Source organism: Squalius cephalus (genome assembly GCF_949319135.1).
Source record: "Squalius cephalus genome assembly, chromosome: 3".
Classification (NCBI taxonomy): Eukaryota; Metazoa; Chordata; class Actinopteri; order Cypriniformes; family Leuciscidae; genus Squalius; species Squalius cephalus.
The window spans coordinates 29264439-29289147 of record NC_137124.1 but is presented as its reverse complement, the minus strand read 5'-3'; the positions used below and the strand labels follow the sequence as shown (position 1 = coordinate 29289147).

The 24709-nt window shown below is 39.7% G+C and overlaps 1 protein-coding gene across 1 annotated transcript; it reads left to right on the top strand.

Annotated features, from left to right (window-relative positions):
* The first annotated feature begins 39 nt into the window (after positions 1 to 39).
* On the top strand, positions 40 to 18218 carry neto2a (neuropilin (NRP) and tolloid (TLL)-like 2a). The gene is made up of 9 exons (XM_079867064.1): positions 40 to 424; positions 5797 to 5853; positions 6201 to 6335; positions 7686 to 7934; positions 9054 to 9101; positions 9363 to 9490; positions 10130 to 10358; positions 14632 to 14745; positions 16448 to 18218. The coding sequence occupies exons 1-9, from the start codon at positions 415 to 417 to the stop codon at positions 17143 to 17145; spliced, it is 1668 nt and encodes a 555-aa protein (XP_079723190.1). The 5' UTR covers positions 40 to 414; the 3' UTR covers positions 17146 to 18218.
* Positions 18219 to 24709: the final 6491 nt, after the last annotated feature.

Genomic DNA, 24709 nt, shown 5'->3' with positions numbered 1-24709 from the left:
CCGCGTCTTACTCTCACGAACTGCGCATGCGTACATGCTGCTCATTCAAGGGAGCAGCGCCCGAAGCTCAAATGAGCCTCGTTTAGTGCGATCACCTCAGTTCAGCCCGAGACTCCCACAGACGCGCGTCTCTCCCCGGACTCTCCGCGACGCCTGTCTGAATGGCCAAACACTGCATGTGGATTTACAAAGCACATTTCTCAACAACAGGATTATAAACTCATTTACAACTTGTCAGGCAGACTTTATGTGCGCGTTCTTCGTAAGGAATACGGTGGTTTCTTTACATCGTGAGGAATGGGATTAACGAGATCGAAGAAAAGTTGGGATTTGCAGGTCTAGTAAAATGGAGAGATAAAGCTCGCCTACAGAGCTCACGAAGGCAGACGCAACGGTAATTCACAGCGAGTGGAAATGCACAGAGGTGAGTTTCAACAAACATTTATTTATTTATACCGTGTCTGACAACACAGCGCGATTTGGTCCTATACGGTTGTTGCTACTGCAACAAATGCAGCTCAACATTTACAATATAGAGCCGCGTCGAACAAGTTTTTCAGGGATAACCGTAAATCGCGTCGCCACCTACAGGTGTGCTTTTGTTTATTGGCAATATCTGTCCAAAAAAATATGGCTAATCAATTCCTCTATGCGTTATTTGCTTCGTATTCATTTAGCCATTTGTCATTTGTATGACAGGAATTATTATTATTATATTTTGTCATTGTTAGCCAGAAAAAAATGTAATTTGCATTAAAAACTGTCTAGTTCCACAACAGAAGGCGAGTTGCATTAGATTACTGCAGCGTCTCGTGCGAGTTCGCCGCGTGCAGCGCGTGGCATTGGCAGAAGCGGCGCGAGAGTGCTGAAGTGACAGCTCCCGCGTGCCACAGCTGGAGCACGAGCTGCTGCCCACACTCATGACCCTCTCCACCGATGAGCTGCGAGATTCAGCTAAATCTATATAGGGGGAAGTACTGAGATCCAACTCCTTATTTGCTAATTAAGTCAGACCACTGCAAACAAAGGAAAAAAACGGGGTAATGCTTTGTATGGCATTGTTCGTTCATGTACATTACAAATCAATATATTAATATCGCAATAGCCTATACAAATCACTATAATTTATTTAGTAGTATAAATAATTAGTAGTACAAGAACTCTTCAGAAAAGCAAACTGTTACAAAATATAATTATTTTGACATCATGTTGTTCACTACTATTAGCATTTTTCAATCACAAGGCAATATGAACACTCACTGTCATGTAAAATGTGACCACACGAAGATGAAAAACAAGTGTTCAAAATAAGTAATCTCCTCACCAATTGTTTTATATCAATATGCAAAATGATGACCAAATTTCACACTAACCTAAATTAATTTTCCCTCAATTGCTTTATTGAATTACAACCAAATAATTGTTGATTCTGCATTTGTTCTGTACTGTTTTTGCTTTGGCCTATAGCGAGATGCGTCTGTGACAATTAATGCAACTGTTTATTTTATTATTATTCATTTATTTTTTTAAGTGTGGCCTTGGAGTAGGCTAAGTCAAAATTACAAACTGAAGGAATAAAGTCAGCATTTGTAAAGAAATGGAAGAGAAATACACAGTACTTGGCATAAATATGAGTAGTTCGGGGCATTTCTAGTCCTCCTGAGTGATATGCGGCGGGTAAATCTTTGACGCCTGTCTTTAATTAACTTTGGAATTTAAATGACATTAATAGTTCTTTAGTGGAAAATAGCTGAATCTGTTTGATCAGTGACAGCTTGAATAGAGTTATATTTGAGTGAGAATAAAGTTTCCCCCCTTCGTGGAGAGATCTGTTTTGGTGTTTTTATGGACACACTGCTCAAATAGGATACAGGCAGGCCTCTTAACATTTTACCGCTTCGTCCCATGGGGCTCATCCCAGATGTGTGTTCATTTGAAACCAGACAGCACGCAAGACAATTCATGCAGAAAATCGGATCCTACGTGAGATGTGGAGCCACTATTGCCTTCCTCATTTTGAGGACAAAACTCGGTTTAATTCAGCTCTAAAACTTTCACTATGCATGTTATATTTGCGTTTATCTTCACGTTGTGTGCTATGTAAAAAGATCCCTGGTTGATCTCATAATATACATCACATAAGATAATCGATCCCAAGAGAGATAACTTAAGTTCATCTTTCACTTGTGACTCTGAAATATCTTAATATTTTCTTTTCTCCACTCACTGAAACATACGATTCTTAGCCAAATGTGCATTTTAATTTTTAGTTAGCACATTAATCTGCGCAGATAGCAACTTTTTATTTTTCTTCATCCAAACACTTCAATTTTTTGTTTTATACATTTAAGCATGTAACAAATATAAATGTATAGGCTAGTATAATCACATAATAAATAATAACAGTGTTCCCTCCTATGAGGATTCTGATGAATAATGCAGGTGCAGCGTGTGTACTGTTGCTTTGGTTCCTTCTTTGTCAGGTCAAAATAGGCAGCCTGACCTTTGTAGTCACAGAAATGTTTGAAAACCCAGTTGAAATGATATTTGCATTAAAAATGTGCTTTAAACCCCCAATGGGGATCCCCTAATCCCATATTTATATATATTCACAAATATACACTGCCCGGCAAAAAAAATTAAGTAGCTTGGCATTGCCAATACAAGATTTTGACCAAAAACTGATGCACCTCTTGGTGGAAATAACATTACAACATGTATTTCCATCAAGAGTTGCATCATTTTTTGGTCAAGATCTTGTAATGGAAATGCAAGAGTCAAGCACTCTGTAAAGTCTACTCCAGCACATACTAAAGACTTTCAATGAATTTAAGGCCAATTCATGTGTGAAAAAGATTATTCATGCTCCCTCCCAACCATTCTTTCACAATTTGAGCCTGATGAATCTTGACATTGTCACCCTGGAATATGGCCATGATGTCTCGGCTACATGGTTGTTTAAGAAATGAAAAGCTACACACTCCATCAATTAGGGTTAGAAGAACTGTTGCCAAACATATAACATGCTAACATAATAATCACTGCAATAGTGATCCAATCATTGACTCTTAAACATTTGCCTTTTAAATCCAAACAGCAACTTTTTATTCAGTAAAGTAGTAAAGTTTTCGTTCATTTCGAAGACTGTGCCCTCCGAATGTCGTATTTATCGTCGAGACGCATTTCTGAAAAGTAACCATTATAAAATGTTCTGTTTTTCCTTGTGAGGACTAAATTACTGTAGTTTCTTTCTTACTTTGCAATAGTTGTCAAAAATATCGATTTTTTGATATCGATTTTCATATCGATGCTAAAATATCTGAAACGTTCCAATACTCATTTCCCGCAGCATCAATATTCGATACACCAGTAGCTGCTGCGCTTTCACACTCTCTCTTCTCTCCGAGAGGGAGTTGACACACGCCTGCCTCCACTCACTCACTCATCTCATTCGCTCCGGTTGAATAGTTTTGGTGTTACAGGGCATGAATTTCAGCATATTTTTACTCATTCCCGCAAGTGTCGCGCTCACACCCAAAGTGCGCGCACATAAAGCCGCCTCTCAAACAGCTCGCGACTATCAAATTGAGGTCTTTTTCACGGATTATTGCGCTTGAACGGTCAAATACACACAAAATTATATCAAAGTGCCCATCTTGCAGAGTATTCTCGTAAACACAGTCGGTTATGTCTTGAGTGAACGTAAACAGTTAAGAAAGAAAACGCATGTGAATTTGTATATTAGATCCTTGTGTTCACTCTTAAAGGGACAGCAGCCTAAAAAACCTGCTCCCTTCTGTCATTAATGTTAATCAAACAACAAAAGACAGAGACAATTACTTACTGCTGATTATCTTGTAGCTTTAATTGTTTTTTGCAATGAAGACCATACATTATTTTACATTTGATTACTTTATTCCATTTCTGTAGTATTTTTACCTAAATACTACTGTTAGACAACTCTTTGTATTGTAACAAAATAGTAAAAACACAAATGCATTAAGTGAGCAAGCATTTAGGTGACATAATTGTAATGGTAGGCTAACTGATCAATGTTTATATGTGAATAAAAGCCTAAATTAAAATATGTTCATTATATAAAGTGATTGTGTCTATTTCAGAAGACTTGGATTAATCCACATGATTCATATGGATTACTGTTACAATGTGTTGTGTACTTTTTAAGCATGAAAATATTGATGACTAGAATTTCAATGGTTGGACAAAAACAAGTATGAGATAATATAAAAATATCTATATGGCAGTATCCCATGGTATCGAATATCGCGATTTTTCAAGGTATCGTATCAAAGTATCGTGACAACACTACTTTTCAATGTAGGTTGCTTTTCTGAAATGAGACTCAATGACGTATGCAGCCGGCAGATGCTACATCCACTGGGCGCAGCGTTCGAAACGCTCGGGAGCAGACGTTGCGTGTTCCTGGTTACCATAGCCGCGAATTCCTTGTAGAGCAGTCAGTGTCGGACAGTGCATTGACATAAGAAGGCCTACTGTCATTGCTTTTATTACTTACTTTATTACTTAAACATCACATATATATCACACAGAAATATTTTTGGATTAAAATGTCTTGACTCTTGACGATCATCTAACGATACTGGGGCAGCATCTTTAAACCTCTCAAAAAGACTGCTCCCCTTAAAATGAATAACAGACAGTTATACACAAAGACTTTCATAGACTTTGATGACGCATTTCCACAGTCATTATTAACATTGTACATCTAGCAACGTTTTTTTTTAAATATCATACATTTTTAGATTGCTGTAAATTTGTCATCTTCCTTCTGACTGCCATAATCAATGCTATATTCTCCCATTCACTAGTATAGAAGTTTACCCATATATATGACGACTCTCGCTCATGAGAACCCTGGAAATGTGAAAAGGGTCCATTTGATTTAATTTGCACACTTGCTGTTAAATGTGTAGCAGGATGAAAACTGAGGCACGCCGCTCTTGACATAATGTGCTTGTGGCTGTCTTCAGCTGAATCTTTTCATACTGAATGAATGGCAAATGACTGGTCTGAAAGTGATGGGTTTTCCTACATTCTCAGTACGAATTCAGTGACCAACAACTATAAACACACACTTGTTGTGACGGCTCATTGCTTTATTTTGCTGTCTAGATAATTAATTCTCACATAATCCAGAAGGAAATACATTAATATTGCATCATAATTAAATCAACAATGTAGCTGTGCATGATACTTTTCTCACTTAATTACAAATCTGCAAGGCAGGGTATCTTGGACCATCTGGCCTCATGTCAGAGATGGGCGTCAAGTGCAAGATGTTTTATGACATGACAAGGATCTTGAACGACTGATCGGTTTGCTAGATTTATTCCTGTCCTGATGCGATTCTTGGAGAGTAATAGAGGAGTTTGGGGTGATCAATGTGCTCATGTCTGTGTGCCCACATCGCCCCTGGCCTTTGCCTCCGCAGTCCGCACAATGAATCAGTGCTGGCTTTGGACAGACGTTTTCAGACAGAGAGAGACGAGACTGGATCAGTCAGATCTAAGATTTATAGATTATGTGCTGCTGTAGTTTTTAAGGTTCTCACCAACATCACATTTGTCTGAATCCGAGTTTACTTCAGGAGTCGAATGGCCGTTTTGCAGTACTGATACAGTATTTCCCAGTGTTGTATACGGCTGATCTGAGCACAGTGTCAGATGAAGGACATAATAGTGGCTAAATGTGATGTCACATGCCCTACTTTTGCCTGCTAACATTTGACATGCTCTTGCTCGCTCTTGTTTCCAGCCTGGGTTCTCCTCATTGTAATAGAAGAGGGATTTGCCCTGGCGCAGAAAATTAAAGGTATTACTCACACATTATCACACTCCTATCTGAATTGTCAACTGTGACAGTCCTATCTGTACACATATTTTGCACTGGGCTTGCAGAGGGTTCCTGTGCAGCTTATTTTGCTTTCTGTTTCTTAGCAGTTTGTGGGTAAACTGGACCGTAAATGTAGAATGTTTAAACTTTAAAAATGCAAAAGAAATGCTACCTTTCAGTAAGCCCAGGGTTCTTTGTAAGCTTAAAATAAAAATGAAAATTCTTTGTCAAGTATCTAATTATATGGTCAGTGACTATTCAAGCAACTGTTAATGACAGTGAGCTGTATTTTAGTTCCTTTTCCTTTTCCGTATCTTTTCTCACAGAGAATGCGGGCGAATCTCTATCAAACGCTGAGCAGTGCGGCCAGTGGACCCGGAATATCAATGGAGGGCTGTTTACATCTCCTAACTATCCTAACTCCTATCCACCCAACAAGGAGTGTATATACATCCTAGAAGGTAACCTCCCTAAAAGCAAATGAAAGAAGTTTCTCCGGCTATTCTTCAGCTGTTAGATGTCAGACTGACAGGAGCTGTTAATGACAATGTGATTGATGTCTCCCTCAAGTTAACGATGCTTACTAATATAGGAGTGTTATATTTTGCCTCTAGGAACTTCTTCTCTTCTCTTCATGGTATATGCAACAGTTAATTATATTCTCTTAACAACATCATATCTGCTAGTGCATCTCAGTATAACTATACAAGTGTGAATAACACAATTTTGTCCTGGCATAACAGCATTTCAAGCAGTGCAAGAGCGCCCCCTGTCGACGAAGCAAATATATTCAAAAACAATCTGACAGCATGTCATGTATTTTTTTAATCTTTAAACCATCATTTTAAATGAGCTATTAGGCTATTGTGAGATCAGTGTAATAAGCATTTTATTTATTGAATTATTTTTATTTATTTTGTAGAATAAATAAAAGGGCTGCATGAACACTTTTGACCTCTGCTTCTTACTGCCACATCAGAGCAACAAATAAGATAACTTAGTTAGAGTATGAACATTTTAACAAATGGGATATAGAAAGAAATGTACATGGTTTAGTCTAGGTTTAATAAAGCTTCCACGTTAACCAATGGCCAAAATCATCCTAATTCACCCTAGTAACTTATTTAAGTAATAATCCTATGCATATTTATATGCCTTTAAATGCAGAACAGAAAGACTTTTTTTTTTTTTTCTTGATAAATGACTGTATTTTGTGCAGAGTCTGTGGTTTTAATGCAAGCTGCAGCAAATACAGCTGAACAAACCTAAATCAGCAGTGACATTGGTTATTTGTTTCAGAGACTGATATGATTATGGTTGTTGTGCCTCAAGCGGGTGACCTAAATTCAAATTTAGTTAGTGAATAGTGGTTGTTTCATTGTACTACATGTTTGCGCATTTATTGTACATCACAAATTTGAGATTACTGTGGACATTTCTGTATTCGTCTTAATAAATCAAAATTAATTCAAATGAAATGTGCATTGGAATGTAATGGTCTATCAAGATCTTTCAACAGGGTTATGAAAGAGAGTTTATCTTCAATTGTAGTCTGTCTGTTCATAATGTGGACATGGGATATAATGTGAATGTGACATCTGTATTGTTCATTTTGATAAATATTCCGTGTGTGTGTGTGTGTGTTTGACTGGCGTATTATTACAATTGAACAATGTAGTATTATTGTATTTCTCATTTTCAGGAATAGGCAATGGGTTCCTCCTGCACAGGTTACAGTGTCACATACTCTACAGTTTATATAACGAAATATAATGATTGCTCTTTCATTCTCGATTCCCTCTCTCCCGCAGCTCTCCCTCGGCAGAGAATTCAGCTGGCCTTTGACAAAACGTACTATATCGAGCCGTCCTTCGAGTGCCGCTTTGACCACATTGAGATAAGGGATGGTCCCTTTGGTTTCTCCCCTATTATTGATCGCTTCTGTGGGCCAAAGAGTCCAGGTGTGGTCACCTCCACGGGCCGCTTCATGTGGGTCAAATTCATCAGTGACGAGGAGCTCGAAGGCTTAGGATTCCGTGTCAAATACACTTTTATAGCAGGTAACCCTGACAGTCACTGTGATTAAGGCGTGTTCCTGGAACAAGCTTCTCTTGTTGATCCTGGAACAACATTCCTGTCAATAAACCCTAAACTTATCCCTACCACTAAATCTACACCTACCCATAATTTATCCCTGAAATCAGAGGGAAATGATAGGTGAATAAGAGTGGTATAGAAGCCCCTAACCCTTGTTGTAAGCCTAAACTTGAAATTATCTGTAAACCTATCCCTCAAATCTGATGTTGATCCAGGAACATGTTTTACATGGTGAAATCACGTTGACCAACCCGGACAGTGAAAGCAGGAAGTTTTGTATATTTGAGCTTGATAACCAAATTCATAAATGCATTCTGAATTTAAATAGATAGCCTTGATGCTCTGGACCTTGTAAAGAGTCCTTGCTCGTCTCTTCTTGCCTGTTTCACACTGCGGAATTGTTTATCCGTCTGCCGTTCTTGATGTTTGTTCTACACGCAGTGATAAACACACAAACAGGACTTTGTATTCAGTAAAATGATGCACTTTGAGATTTAGATCCCATTTCATGCAGATTAATTACCTTCAGATATAAATGTGATCATCCTTCTCATGTAAATTAATGATTTTCAGTGGCCAACTTCTGATAAGTATATTTACATTTACACTATTATACACAGTAAAAAGTGGAAACCTGCAATTTCTACCTCATCTAATCCTTTAGTGCAATTTAGGTTGATTCATTGATGTTAATTTTTGCTTGAATAAAATCAAAAATGACGTACATTTTTTAGGGTAATATGTTTTCAGAGTAGGAAACATTAATGCAAGCTTGCTGTTGTCGCTGTTGTCTGTTATCCTTATACTTTGAATACAAATACTTCAAGTTGATTCACTGGATTTTTAGGCATTAAAATTCTGGGCAAGATTATTTTCCGATGCAGTAGATTTAAGAGTTTCAGATGTTCTGTGTGTTTAAGGTCAAATAAGAGAAACACTTAATGCTGCCTATTAGATCAACTGGCAGATCTTTGCACCGCAGCACCCCCGGCTCTCTTAAACTGGATTTTATTGCACGTTTGGAGCATGGGATTTCCAGTGTGTGCAATCTGGGTAATGCGATATCTGTCTTATCATTTCAGACCCAGATTTTCATTTGCACGTTGGTGGATTGTTAAATCCAATTCCAGGTAAGTCCCTCAATATTTTCACCCCCCAGTTCAATTCCATCTGAAGTGCTTTCTATTCTCTGCGGCAGGCTATCTGCGACTTACATCCTCTCTCTGTTGGTCTTATGCTGCCTATCTTGTGTCTCTTGTCAGACTTTCCATTTCTGTTTTCTCCAAAGAAAAACTCTATTTGCCTCCGATTTGCAGTCAATGCTTCTTTTTGCCTAATTTCTCTCTCCACTGTATTTCCTTGCTTCCAATTCCTACCTTTTCCTGCGGCAGATTGCCAGTTTGAGATCAGTGGTTCAGACGGAGTCATCCGCTCTAGTCAGGTGGACGAAGAGGATAAGATAAAAAATGGAGACGCGTTGGACTGCATCTGGACCATTCGTGCCCTTCCTCAGTCCAAGGTGACCCACTTGGCTCCTCCTTACTTCATCAAATCAGATGACCCTGCTCTTCTGCCACGGGCAGATATATGAGCACCTTAAACCTGACGAGAGGCAGAGGCCATCAGGCTCCCGACCCTTTTTCTGCTGAGAAAACTTTTCAAGGAGAGCTCAAATTAGCAATGCAGCAGCAGCAAGTATTAGTCCAATGATGCAGAAATGGCTGTAGAGCCGAATCAGCAAGTACTAGGAATAAGACTGAGGGAGAAAAACGGCATTAAGATGGCCCAGGGATTACACGCTTACCTGCACTAAGCAGACCGGAACACTTAGCGGGCTAAAAAAACATCCCTGAAGAACTTGGCAGAAGAGTGAATGATTACAAAGCATAAAGATAAGTAATTAGAGTTGTGAGGAGAAACTCTTTTTATGCCTGTGTCTTTAAGAAAACATAGCCAGGAGCTTTTTTTGTTACTCTTGGTAAGCAAGCAGTCCCCATAGATCAGGTCAGTTCACTCTGTGTCAGACTAAAATGCAGCAGTATTTTCCATTCTGCTCGAAATTCCTTTTTTGCAAATCGCTGTATTCTTTCTTGTCCTGTTTGAGTCAGCATTTTGCAGAATCTAGCTGATGCACTTAAAGGTTGCTTCATCCCTGCAGATATACCTTCGCTTCCTTGAGTACCAGATGGAGCACTCAAACGAGTGCAAGAAGAACTTTGTGGCCGTGTACGATGGCAGCAGCGCCATTGAGAACCTGAAAGCCAAGTTCTGCAGCACGGTGGCCAATGACGTGATGCTGGATACTGGCGTGGGCGTCGTGCGCATGTGGGCCGATGAGAGCAGCCGACTCAGCCGTTTCCGCATGCTCTTCACCTCATTTGTGGATCGTGAGTATAAACGTTCTTAATGTTAAAGGGATACTTCAGGATTTAGCATTAAGCTTTGTATTAGTAGAAAACCTGTAGTATTTTCAAATTACCATGCTTTCCACCCTCATATCCCCCTGAGAGGAGAGATTTATGTATTTTTTGTCTGGAAAAAATCCTCCGATGACGCAAAAATCGTCATTTTGCGTCATCGGAGGATTTTCTGGCCAGAGGCTAAAGACTACAGCCAGTAGATGGCGTTGTTCCGCATGTTTTCAGCCCGCCCATAGGAGGTGGGATTTCACTCACAGAATGTACATAGTGTCAGCCGTCTTTCTTTGGAAGCTAAGCTAACAGGCTCTTGTTCTGTGTAGAAAGCTGAATAGTAGGAGAAAGCTGAGTAAGTAGGGGTTACCATCCTCCTTTTCCCGGACTTGTCCGGCGGGCGAGATCGTTCAAAATGTCCGGGAATCGACTTTTGCTTTCTGCTGTCGCCATTCATTGTTTACATGCACACCTTTTGTTTCAATCTAACTGAATTCATTCCGATTGGTGAATCTGAATGTCGTGTTTACATGAACGCTAAACAAGTGATCGGTTGATGTGCGTTTTACCCTTGCTAAGAAAATTCCCGCTCCTCCGTGAGAGATGCGAGACCGATGCGTCTCAGTAATGACGCCACCGGCCTCGCGCCGTTCTCCCGCGGCCGTCAGCCTCGTCCTGCTCGCCACAGTAAACATGATGAATGGCGACTGTAAAACGCAAAAGCTGAATCCCGGACATTTTGGGCGATCTCTAAATCCCTGGCAAACTTATCACGTAGGCTAGTCTTGTTGTTTGTTTTCAGCTGCGCTCCCTTACCGGTAGGCGTGGCCTCCTAAGGCAGCGAAGCAAGTGCATTCTGGGAGTTGTTGTCTTTCATCCACATAAGCCAAAAATACATTTTCTGGCTTTTCTCAGTCTAGAAAGCTCCAAATTCAAAAATGTCTTCACATTTCTTCTACTTAAATGACCCATTTTAAATACACATTCATCTTCCCAGAGATGAAGTATCCCTTTAACTCTTTCCCCCGCCAAACACGGAATTCTCTGGGGTTTTGTGTTTTTACTGTAATACGCTAGGAGGCGCTATGACACATCTTCTGAAGAAGTACTGAATCTCCTTGCACATGCGAAGAAGTTGCAGAAACAAGCGATATTATATGTAATCATATGCATATGAAAAATAATGCCATCACCAACATTAAACAGCATATAAATCAAAACTGCCTAATGTTGCTGAATGAAGTGTTGAACCCAGGACTGTGCAAGCATTAGGGGTGTTGATGAACTCGATTTACTTTTGATCATTGTTCTGAATCCGATCCCGATTTTCGGGATTTTCTGAGCTTTTTGCTCAAAATTGTACTTTTTTATGAAACTTACCCATATTCAAATGTTGAAAAAAAAAAATAAAAAAAAAAAAAAAAATTTGTTTGTTTGTTTAAAAGCAGATGGTCTGTTCTTTCTTTTGATATATTGCATGTTCAGATATTCATACAACAAAATATTCTGGGGGCCATGACATTTTTGTGAAAATGATCAAAAACGCTGGCAGGGAAAGAGTTAAATTTACTACAGGATGGACATACAATATTGGTTACTAATACAGAATGACATAGACAAAGTGAGTTTCTAACAATATACAAATCATTAAAACTTAATGAAGACTATTAATGGCCACTTGTACCATTGTATTGAGAGAGTTATACATTTTTTTCCCATATTTCCTGGGCAAATCAGTGGCTTTCATGGTGCTAGAAAGTTAGTATGGATGGATTTGACCTGTGGAGAAGTCTGTGCCACGTCAGCTAGCAAAAAAAAAAAAGTTAAAGCCAGCAGGCTGGGTAGAAACATCATTTATATTTCATTTTGTTATGTGCTTTAGGCAGAGTCTGCCTTTCCAGGATTGCAAGTCTTCTGCTAACCGCAGTATGAAAACAGCAAGAAAAACAAAGAGAGCAGGACAGTTCCCCAGATTATAATGTGCCAAATTTCATTATGATTTAAATGCCATTAACATAAAAACTTAATATACTATGAGAAAATGCTGCTGTACATCTCTATTTAACTGCTACACGCACTGGGTTGAAATCTTGTTAACTGTCAACACTCATAGTCTTCAACGTCTATATCCAGAGACATTCCACCTTTTAATCCAATATGAATTTATCATGCAGAAATGGAAATCAGCTTTTTTCAAGCATGTAAGTTCATCAGAAACATTGCTCGAAATGTCAGAATAAAGATGTCGAGTAATAGACTGAAATTCGCTATGATCCATGGGAACTGACTCTAACCTGTTTTGTCATTTAAAAATTGTCCATTTAAAAGTGTGAAGTTAATTAAAGTAATCTCTGTAGAAAGAAGTAATTTCAAAAAGCCAATTACTCGCCCAACCTTTGCGTAGGAAATCAAATAACGGGGGTATAGTGTTGCACATTTCTCATGCTAATGGGTCAGTCATGATGGAAAATTGAAAGTTATCTGCTGTTGCTGAAAAGAAAGAAAACACTAAATGAAGCTTTACTTCATGAATTAGATGGTGGGTATGGACGATATATCACATTTTTTCACCCTTTGCTTTTCAGGACGGTGGCTGCTTAAAGGTTGTATGCAAATTACTGAAAATTACCATGGAGCAAACAGATATTTTTCCTCTAGTCTGTAATACTTTTAATAAATGCCAGAATAATCAAAGGAATTAATTGCAGCATTCAATGTCAACTCCATCTGAATATTAATCTTGCTCAGTGCAAAAGCTGTGGCAGTGGCAAATGCAAATGATTTTCATCACAGTGTTTGTAGAACTGTTGAAAGCCTTGCAGCGCTGTGAATAGATTGACACGGCCAAGTTGTTTGGATTAGTTGGTTCATTTAATGCCTTCACTACCATCTTGGCAATGAGCAACACTTTCACTTTCTTCATTTCCACTGCGCTTTTCAAAATATCATACAAGCTCTGCCCTACCGTAGATTTGTCCTATTACCATCAGAATACACACCAATTAGAGACACGTGCTCGAATTTGAGTTTGTGAGCCGGGCCAGGTGCCACAAATACATTATCAGTTCAAAAGTATGGGGTCAGTAAGATTTATTAATGTTTTTGAAAGAAGTCTCTTATGCTCACCAAGGCTGCATTTATTTGATCAAAAACACAGTAAAAACAGTAATATTGTGAAATATTATTACAATCTAAAATAACTGTTTTCTATTTTAATATATTTTAAAATGTCATTTATTCCTGTGATGGCAAAACTTCTTTACTTCAGTCTCCAGTGTCACATGATCCTTCAGAAATAATTCTATGCTGATTTGATGCTTTCTGGCTTTCCTGTAGCTCAAACAGTAGAGCGTTGGCGCTTGCAACGCCAAGGTCATGTGTTCGCTTCCCAGGGAAAGCCAGAACTGATAAGAATGTAAATGTGTACCTTGAAATGCAATGTAAGTCGCTTTGGATAAAAGCATCTGCCAAATGCATAAATGTAAATGCTCAAGAAACATTTATTGTTATTATCAATGTTGAAAACAGCTGTGCTGCTTAGTATGTGTTATGTTTTGTGGAAACCGTGATATATTTTGTACATCTTGTAAGGAACATTTTGGTACTGATTTTGGTAGTCGCCATTGTTGGAAGGCAAGAAATGTCTTACAATTTTGGAAGCCTTTTAGTGGGAGCCTGGAACTGTTGCCAGTAAATGAAAGTTGCAACCTCTTCAATCCTGTGTCAGACGCACTTAGTCACATAAACTGGACGATTTTTTCCCTCCCCACTCAAGCTGTAGCACTGCAGTTGCAATGAGGACACTAATGTAGTGGTTGGGTTTTTTGGCATAAAATGGAGGCCGAGGGATGAGGCTGTGCAGCTAGAAGAGAGCGACGCGATGAGGAGATGAGTGTCAGGGTTTGCAGACACAGCCTGAAAGATTCATCCCCAGAGATCAGCACTCACCTTCAATTACAAGCTTATCTCCCCCTCCTTCTCCTTCCAATCTTTGTTACCCTCCGCTCTGACTAGCATGCTAAGCGTTCGTTCAGTCAAGAGCTTCATGGCAACTTGGCCAGATGGGCTTTGTGATGGCTGTTGGATTTGATTTATAGTGTTGTGCTCAACACCCGCAACACAGCCTGTGGCACAGGCATGAGGCGCACATTTCTGCAGACGGCCGCTGACGCCCTGCTATGAGAATAAAGAGCTGCTGTTGCCTTTTTTTTTAAGAGATTTCATCTTCTTTATCTGTTCTGTTTTTCAGCTCCCTGCTCCAGCAGCACCTTTTTCTGTCACAGCAACATGTGCATCAACAACTCGCTGGTGTGCAACGGCGTTCAGAACTGCGTCTACCCCTGGGATGAGAACCACTGCAAGGGTGAGTTACTGCACAAACACCAGCTCCTGCTCCCTCAGTCACCTACCGCCTGGAACGGGACCAATCTCCATTTAAAGGACAAGTTCGGTATTTTACACTTAAAGCCCTGTTTACAGATCGTTTCTGATGAAATAGAACGGTTAAGATTAAATTTTGGACAAATGCTGCTGTCCCGAGAATTTTAGGTTTCTTTCGCTTCCCCCCCCCCCCCCCCCACCAGTAGACTGGGTGTATAGGTGCACTCGAACACTCCTTCCTAAAACACATTAAACTTTCGTTTACAAAGACGTGAAACTCACCGAGTGGTCAGGGGTGTCCACTGATATGCTCACACAAAAATCGCTGCAAAAGATGCTTTCCAACAGGTTTTATCGTAGTTTTTGTCTCCTCCATTGACTTGCATTGGATGTGCTGTGAGGTACGGTATTACTCCGCCGCCGGAAACTGAAATGGGGTTCAGGGGTTGTTTTCTTCTTCTTCTTCGTGTTTTTTTTTTTTTTTTACGGCGGATCGCAAACAATGAAATGCCAGTGGTTTGCTTGCAAAGGTGCATCATCGCCACCAACTGGGCTGGAGTGTCTATTATTCAAGCTCTCAACGGAAGAATGTACGGGTGTGAGACGTTTGGAAAAATAGGTCCACAGTTTTACAACGAATGGTAAAACACCTGTTGGAAAGCATCTTTTGCAGCGATTTTTGTGTGAGCATATCAGTGAACACCCCTGACCACTCGGTGAGTTTCACGTCTTTGTAAACGAAAGTTTAATGTGTTTTAGAAAGGACTGTTCCAGTGCACCTATACAACCAGTCTACTGGTGGGGGGGAAAGCGAAAGAAACCTAAAATTCTCGAGACAGCAGCATTTGTCCAAAATTTAATCTTAACCGTTCTATTTCATCAGAAACGATCTGTAAACAGGGCTTTAAGTGTAAAATACCGAACTTGTCCTTTAAAGTGCTGTTCTTCTCTAATCAAAACCATTGTATTTTTATAACAATATTTCATGTATTTGTTGTCAAATATCAAACTTTCTTATGTTGACCAAGGCTGCATTTATTTGTTCAAAAAATACAGTAAAACAGAAATATTGAGAAATGTTTTCATTTATTATTCCTGTAATGGGAAAGCTGAATTTTCAGCATCATTGCTCCAGTCTTCAGTGTCACATTATCCTTCAGAAATCATTCTACTGATTTGATGCTCAAGAAACATTGTCAATGTTTAAAACAGTTGTGCTGCTTAATATAATTTAGGATTCTTTGATGAATAGAAAGTTCAAAAGAACAGCATTTATTCAAAATATTCTTTTAACATTTGAAATATCTTTAGCGATAAATGCATCCTTGCTAAATAAATGTCCAAACTTTTGAGCTGTAGTGTCTTTAACTGCACATTTTCACAAAATTGAAAAGTAATTGATTCATTATACTATTTAAACCGATTAAACCGAGTCTTTTTGACCAATCAGTTGTTTGAAACTATCAATAGACAATTATTTTGTGGCATTTTCTTTGTCCTCACATTCACTTTGGGCAGCAAATTTGGGTGAAATGCAATTTCTTCATTTAGAAAAACAATTCTGAATATGAATCAACTTCCGCTGCTTGTAAATGTGCTATTTAAATAGATTTTGACTTGACTCTTTTATCTCTCTTTATAGTTTAAAGTTTATTTGACTAAAAACTCTTTTATGTCCACCTCAGAGGGTAAGTCCAAGGGACTCTTTCACCAAATCACCAAGACGCATGGCACGGTTATCGGCATCTCCGCTGGTGTGGTTCTGGTCTTGCTCATCATCTCCATCCTGGTGCAAATGAAGCAACCCCGTAAGAAGGTAGTGGCCCGTCGGCCGGCGGTCTTCAACAAAGGCGGCTTCCAAGAAGTCTTCGATCCCCCCAACTATGAGCTGTTCTCCCTCCGCGACAAGGAGCTGTCGACAGACCTGGCCGAGCTGTCGGATGAGCTGGACGGCTACCATAAGCTGCGGCGCTCCTCCACCATGTCCCGATGCATCCACGAGCACCACTGTGGTACGCAGGCCTCCTCGGGCGGCAGCATGAAGCAGAGTCGCACCACGCTCAGCTCAATGGAGCTCTCTTACCACAACGATTTCTCCAAGCCACCTCCCATGAAGACCTTCAATAGCAGCAACACCGGCACCTACAAGAAGAGCTGCTACGGCTACAAACAGACTCACGACTGCGCCGAGCAGGTGATCGAGGACCGCGTGATGGAGGAGATCCCCTGTGAAATCTACGTGAGGGGTGGGAGCGTAGGAGGGGCTGCCGGCAGCATCGGAAGCGGCTGCGGGAGCATTACCATCCGTAACCATGGCAACGCTCGTCCCAACGCCACCACCGTGGTGGACCCGGGACAGCGCTCCATATCTATGGACTTCTGAGATGGCGAGGGAGAAGGAGACCACCCTGACCGCCACCACCGACTTTGTCCTGCATTGCTGTTTTTAATGCACGGGCTCCAGTGCCGTATATAGACAAGCACGGAGAGAACGGACTGTACACGGACAGACAGATAAGAAGACAAGTGGCTGGCTATTTTAATCTATGTAAATTTAAAACGGAAGATAAACAGTATGTAGGTTTTGTGTTGTTGCTTGACATTAACTCACATTTTGCATCATTTGATGCTGTGGATAACTCAAATGAAGATGACTGTCATTATTATGAACTGAAGTCATCTTGTGGTCAAAACAAACCCCTACTGTATCCTTAAGAGCCGTTCACACCAAGGGCTATAACGATAACGTTGTAATAAGCATCCTAATTCTACGAGAATAGTGAAGTCAACACCACAGCTTTAACGTTGATGACACAGAGGAACGATATTTTTTGCTAATGAACAATAAAGCATTGACTGCCAATCAAAATCCACTCAAATTTAAAGAGCTCAAGCATGTAAAGCAGCAGATGACATAACTGCATCACGTGCTTATAATAAACAGAACGTTATCGTCCGTTGGTGTGGATGCTAATAATGTTATCATTATAGATATTGTTCACACCGTGCCTAAACCAGACAGGATAAGACCACATTTGATGTTTAATATGCAGCTGTGTGGACCAATGACACTGCACTATGGGTGGAGCTACGCAACAAATCAAGTGACAAAAAGAGAGATCACGAAAAAAATGTGTGACCTAATTGAATTCTATTGAGAATTTACTGCTTTAAAACGCTATGGAGAAAGTCAAACATGATCTAAAACAGCCACATACATTAGAAAGCTTTTTAAGCTACTCAAGAGTCATGACCACCTTTACTAGAATTTATGACGTTTTGTTGTTGGCCTATTTATTATGGTAAATTTCGACTTGTGATAACTCCTCTAAAACTTGTTTTAGTATTTATAATAAAATAAAAAAAATCACTATAGATTTATATTACAACTGTGGCATGTTGTAGCTATAGTTTCTAAATATGAAGGCGACTGTCTTTCATAACAAATGCTATAGATTAAGAAAAAAAAGAAAAAATTAGTCAAAACTGGCCTAAGCATGGTAATGAGGAGCCATCACTGGTCTTACCTGTTATTGTAACAAATGCTACGGTTAAACAATCACAAGAACTACGGAACATTTTCATTAGGTCAAGTTAGAATCAATGTGTAAAATGTGTTCTAATGATGACTGATAGGAAGAACCTGGCCTTCAAATATTCCAAGAGATGAAATCATTAAGAGTCTGATGGACTGTTAAGAAGTAGGAAATAAACAATTTCAATAGAAGAAAAGAAAATGTTACGTAAAGTTAGTTTGACTTCCAATGGCACTTTTAATTAGAACATTCTGTCAAACTGATAAGGTTCCTGGTGCTTAAATAATATAAAATACATCATATAGCCTATCCTACAAGTAATTGATAACTAGCCTATTATTTTATGTATCAACCAACTTTGCATGTGTGGATGATACCACAAAAAAAAGCCATTTTGCAACAAAAAAAATGTTCAAACCAAAACTGCGCCCTTGGTATTGTCGCTAGCTGCTTTGCATGGTCATAGCTGCTTAGCACAACAACCAATGTTTACATGGAAGACAAATGATTCAGTGTTTGTTTTAGGCACGGTGGATAAGAGGAACATTACCACAGCATACACAAACACTGACCTGATTTATACATTTTGCCATTGGTTTTTAAGAGTTGCTTTTGAGCTTTTGTTTGAAGCAAATTCCCCGTGTGGACTTATCATTGTGTCTCAGTGGCCATTAAAGACCACAGCACATATGTTATATGTTCTTTAACCTGTAAACATACCATTTTTGGAGGGTCGACCTATCCATTACAAGCTTCAGATAAAGTGTGGAAATTGTAAATGATGCTTACACCTTTTGTATAGAAATTATTCTTTTTGTTGTTAAATAAGTCAAAATAAGCAGGAATATATTTTCTAACCAATATATGTTGTATATCAAATGATACTGCGCTTCCATTTTAATCATAACATGAATAATTGTAAAGATGTTGATGTGAGAGATGTGCAGTTACATTTTAATAAAATTACACCACCTAACGTATCTTTGATTGATGTATGACGTGCAACAATAACTTTGCAACCACAAAAAAAAATTATCAATCATCCAGCATGCAGATTTCATCTTATTTCCCTTAGAGTCTACATTACTATCCTTCAGTCAGTCCAAGATCACCAGTAATAATATTTTATTATTGTCATTACTGAACGTGTTGAGAACATGCCTTTCATCTTCACTTTCATTTCATTTTCTGTTCACTTATTTTCCTTTAGTCCTCTCCCAGTGTCCATCTCCCTGATCTGTCATGTTGAATTAGACTGCAGGAGCACTCAAGGCCTCGTGCGTCTTGAAAAGGACAGACGCAGTGCAGGTCACAGCCTCCATGAGACCTCGAGGCCACGGCCACCCAGAGTGATTGTCACTGAGGTTGAAGTCAGTATGAATATTGAAAATGAAAAGTGTCCCCATTTGTTTTCGAGTTCTGGGTTTAATTGTGAATTATTCGTATCGCGAATAGGTTTCATTTCCAAAGAAACAATGTGTTTGTCTTCGTAATTATCGGTTCACAGTGGTCAGCACCCTTCTGCACACCAACCATGGCTAGGAATATAGTGCACAATGACCATTTCATGATACTTTATGGTGCTTGGCTTGGAACAACATGAAAGTGAGTAAATATTATTTATTTATTCATTCCTTCATTTTGGGTGAACTATTCCTTCAATCACTGATTTTCTAAAGTATAATCCTGAAGACCGATCCACCAATCAGAGACATTGCTTTTACAATGCAAATAGGAATCGTGACAGAAGCTTCCACTACACCATAAATGACAAAATCAAGTCAGTCTCAATACGCTTTGAAACCGCTCACATTTGGCCATGTACTTCAAGGCCTGACCTTGGCATTGTTAAAGGACAAGTTCGGTATTTTACACTTAAAGCCCTGTTTACAGATCGTTTCTGATGAAATAGAACGGTTGAGATAAAAATGTGGACACATGCTGCTGTCCCGAGAATTTTAGGTTTATTTCGCTTCTCCCCCCCACCTACACAATGGCAGCCTATGGGCACTGGAACAATCCTTCCTAAAACGCATTAAACTTTCGATTACAAAGACGTGAAACTCACCGAGTGGTCAGGGGTGTTCACTGATATGCTCACACAAAAATCGCTGCAAAAGATGCTTTCCAACAGGTTTTATCGTAGTTTTTGTCTCCTCCATTGACTTGAATTGGATGGGCTGTGTGCGGTACGGTATTACTCCGCCGCTTCTTCTTCTGCTTCTTCTGTGTATTCAATGAAATGCCAGTGGTTTGCTTGTAATTGGCAAAGGTGCATTATCGCCACCAACTGGGCTGGAGTGTCTATTATTCAAGCTCTCAACGGAAGAATCTACGGGTGTGAGACGTTTGGAAAAATAGGTCCACAGTTTTACAACGAATGGTAAAACACCTGTTGGAAAGCATCTTTTTCAGCGATTTTTTTGTGAGCATATCAGTGAACACCCCTGACCACTCGGTGAGTTTCACGTCTTTGTAAACGAAAGTTTAATGCGTTTTATGAAGGATTGTTCCAGTGCCCATAGGCTGCCATTGTGTAGGTGGGGGGGAAAGCGAAATAAACCTAAAATTCTCGGGACAGCAGCATGTGTCCACATTTTTATCTCAACCGTTCTATTTCATCAGAAACGATCTGTAAACAGGGCTTTAAGTGTAAAATACCGAACTTGTCCTTTAACAGAGTCTTAGCGCCATAGGCCTACTACTCTTTGAATATTTGACAGTAAACTTCAGATATATTTAGGCGATATCACACTGGCTTCGCAATGTCTGTGATCAGCTAGGTTGCGCTGTTACACTTGCAGTGAAAATAAACAGCAGGAAAATGTACAGCAAGATGTTGATAGCAACTTTTAAAATGTTATTTAAAAGAATTAGAGTTAAACAAGGTGCACATTAAAGTCAGCATGATAGTCTTTTAGTAGATAGTCTTTTCATCGGAATTAATTAGATAGTTCGATCGTAGTTTTCTATTGCAGGTTATCCCGCCTTCACGCCAGTAAACACGTCATCAGAGAAGAGTAGAGATGTTGCAGCAAGGGGGAGGGAAAGTTATTTTGATTAAAGATTAGACTACCATGGTGGAACATGAATACAAAAATTAAAAAAGATTGAACACAGAAAAATCATTCATAATATTGAACTGTTTTTTTAAGTGATTTGCCGTTTTTTAAAAATGCTTCATTTCACATTACATCCCAGCCTGAAAAATCCAGCCACGTTTCATTACATATGAAAAATGTCCGGTCTAATCGTTTATTTGAAGTTCTGTAAAGCTTTTCAACACCAAGGGGGGCAGCTTATGAAGGGTCAAATCTCTTCTCTGAATCACTAGCCTCGATTAACTCCGTAACCATATTGACAGATAACGTTTTTGTATTCCTTTGTCCACCCAAATATACCCAGCAAGCAACATTATTTTATTCACATTATTGATATACAGCAAAGAATATTTAAAACAATGAGAAGCAAGAGGTGTGTGCTTATGGCTTACGTTGGCTATGCTATCTCCATGGGGTTTAGTTGTCTAGTCTGGTTCTTGTACATCCAGCACTGGTCAATCAAATCTGCTTTAAAATTCGGCAGTGGCTCGACTGGCTCCTAAAGAGAGCTTATATTTGGATGGATTCATATAACCACACAAACCAATAAATCACTTCGGTGTTTGTCTGCTACGGTCATTTGCTGCCATCACGTGGTGATTTAGGGTAAATTACATTTCATTCCTAGATTAACTGCGATGTAGGCCTATATAAAATATCAAATAGGCCTATGTCCTGATTAGCTGTGATTGTCTCGTCGCTGTAAACGTATTGTGTGAGGTTTGGACACGGTTAAGGGTAGGACAGCCTGCAGTGGGGGATGGATGACTCGGAACACATGTCTTCAGTTCATAATAATCATCATGACAGTCATCTTAACGGCAAAACAATTATTGCATATTGTACCTTTAAGAAATACTTGACTACTTCCCCCCACTGTCTATGAAAAGCCAAGTAGTGGTTTACTGTTAATAATGTTTTACTGTTTAAACTGAATTAAAAAACATATTAGAATATAATAGGCCTACATTTTAAATATTGAAGGAGACATTTTTCTTTCCTTCTTTATTTCAGGGTGAACAGAGGACTCAATGCAGAGAGGATACATGAAACAGAGTTTTTTAGAATACTTTGGGGGAAAACAACCTCCAAAGTGAAGTGACACACACGTGAACAGATATAACGGAATATATGGGAACTCCAGCTCTCCGTACAGCCACTAGCGGACACACAGGCTTTGGAGATGTAATGATGAACGTGGGTTATCATGTGAACATCAGTATTATTGTGTACATTGATTTATTGTTTATTATGTTATGATTTCATATGTGTATGGACAATGCCAATGTTTAGTGTTCAAACTGTGTTTTGTGGCAGAGTACAAGATATTTATTTTTATTTATATTTATTTTATTTTGCATATATGTTTATTGGTTAAGACATTACCTAGTTGCCTATCTTACCTGTAGACCAGTTTGGTAGGGAGTGGCCAGTAAAGCTCCTGAATTTACCGGCTTATTAGTGGTTATACCATGTACTAGGACAGAGAAGGATAGGAATGCTCTGAAATGGTAATGGTCTTATTTGAAGAGTGTATTGTTTACCTTTGATCAATGATATTATTTGTGATCATGTTTATCTGTTCAAATGTGATAGCACTGATATTGAACTAAATGTGTATTCGTTGTCATGGGTGTTAATCGACCCCTACTGATGGTATGATCCATTAGTGTTTTGCAGGAAGATTGCATAAACCAGTGAGGCTAGTTGAGCCACAGTCGGGCCAAAGGCCAGAGCTTGTGCAGCCAAAATGCTGTGAGTTGTCATTGTCAGAGGCTTGTTCCTTGAGGCTAGATCTTATGCCTTGTTTGCTGCTTTCAGCATGTTTTATTTATGTTTTGTACAGTATATTTTGAGTATTTTTGATGATTTGTTTTGTTTATTTTGAACTTTATTTGGAGCATGTGTGCAGAGACAGCTGTCATAATAAATCCACTTGGACTTAAAGTCCAACTGAAATCAAAATTGACCCTATTTACTTTGTTAGCGCATATTACTAGTCTTGTGGTGAAAAATTAATCCGTGCAAGTTAATACACAGAAAAAAATTGTTTGCCGTCGTAATCTTTAATCAAAGTCTGAAAAGTTACTTCCGGTCTGGAATGGCGTTCATTCTCTGATGATGTAGGTTTGACGGCTTGGGTTGGGAAACGCTTAACCACTCCCCTCAAACCGTTAGTCTGCTATGAGCGAGAGATGGAGAGGAGGAGCGCTAAGTAAAACCCTGCCCTCTGTTCAGTATTCCTTTTCACTGGGAAATACATCCCAACACTGGAGAAAGGTCGTTTGCAACTTCCGGTTCACGCGGACTTTAATGATTACCTACGTTGTACTCAACTTATTCCATCTTTTCCCGGGCCTGTCGGCAAAACAAATTCACGTTACAACTCAGGGTACAGTAACTGTATACAACCAGCCATCCGACACCTGGCCGTTGCAGCTTTCCGACACAAGGCGTGGTTGTAACAGCATCCCGACAGGAGACCACCCACGATGCAGCGGCTGCCCAACGGGGCGGGGAACGAGATGAGAACGACCAGCTGTGTCATTCCTCGTCTAAGCGTCATGGGCACAGCAGCAAACACTAAGACACAAATAACACACAGAACAGTTCCAAGAACACGTGAGACAAAGCACGAATGATCTACTGAAAACAAGGGGAAGACACATCAGAGAATATAAGGGAAAAGAGAACAAGCGACAGGTGAGGGCAATCAGCTTGTGACCCGCACACACCCGCGCTGCAAAGTTAGCGCTGATTGGTACTGATGACCTCTACTCCTTCGTCTCACATCAAGGAGCCAATGCACCGTATAAGCCGGCGATCCCTCGATGAGTCTATGAGGAGGAGGAGGGGCAGAGGTCTGGGGATGAATGAAGGGGAGAAAGAATGACGGGTTTGATTTTAGACCCAGACAGCAACATAGTGTCGGCCCAGATCCAGCCCCCATCCGGGCCGTGTGGAATCAATGTGTACCGGATGCGGGCCGGATCTGGGCCGACACAATAGCCGCTTTCCGACCGGAGGAACCTTTTCACAGTTCCTAGAACTATTGGCTAAAGTACCCGGATGTCGGCGTGTTCGCACCGCAGGAACTAGGAACGATTTTAGTTCTAGGAACTCCATTTGGGTCCTACTTCAGAGTAGGGTCTAAACCAGCACTATAGGAACTACCCGTGACGTTAGTGTACGCTGATTCACCGAACGCACGCGGAACACCAGCACCCGCCATTTTTAAAACAGCTATAATGTAAACACACAGATTATAGCCTATATATTTACTCCATAAACTAACTATACAAAGTTTAAA

What these genes read in the sequence shown, in the direction of transcription:
- neto2a (XM_079867064.1), top strand. An exon ending in GTGTATATACATCCTAGAAG is followed by an intron (nt 6,336 to 7,685) that starts GTAACCTCCCTA and finishes TCTCTCCCGCAG; the next exon opens with CTCTCCCTCGGCAGAGAATT. An exon ending in CTTCACCTCATTTGTGGATC is followed by an intron (nt 10,359 to 14,631) that starts GTGAGTATAAAC and finishes TCTGTTTTTCAG; the next exon opens with CTCCCTGCTCCAGCAGCACC.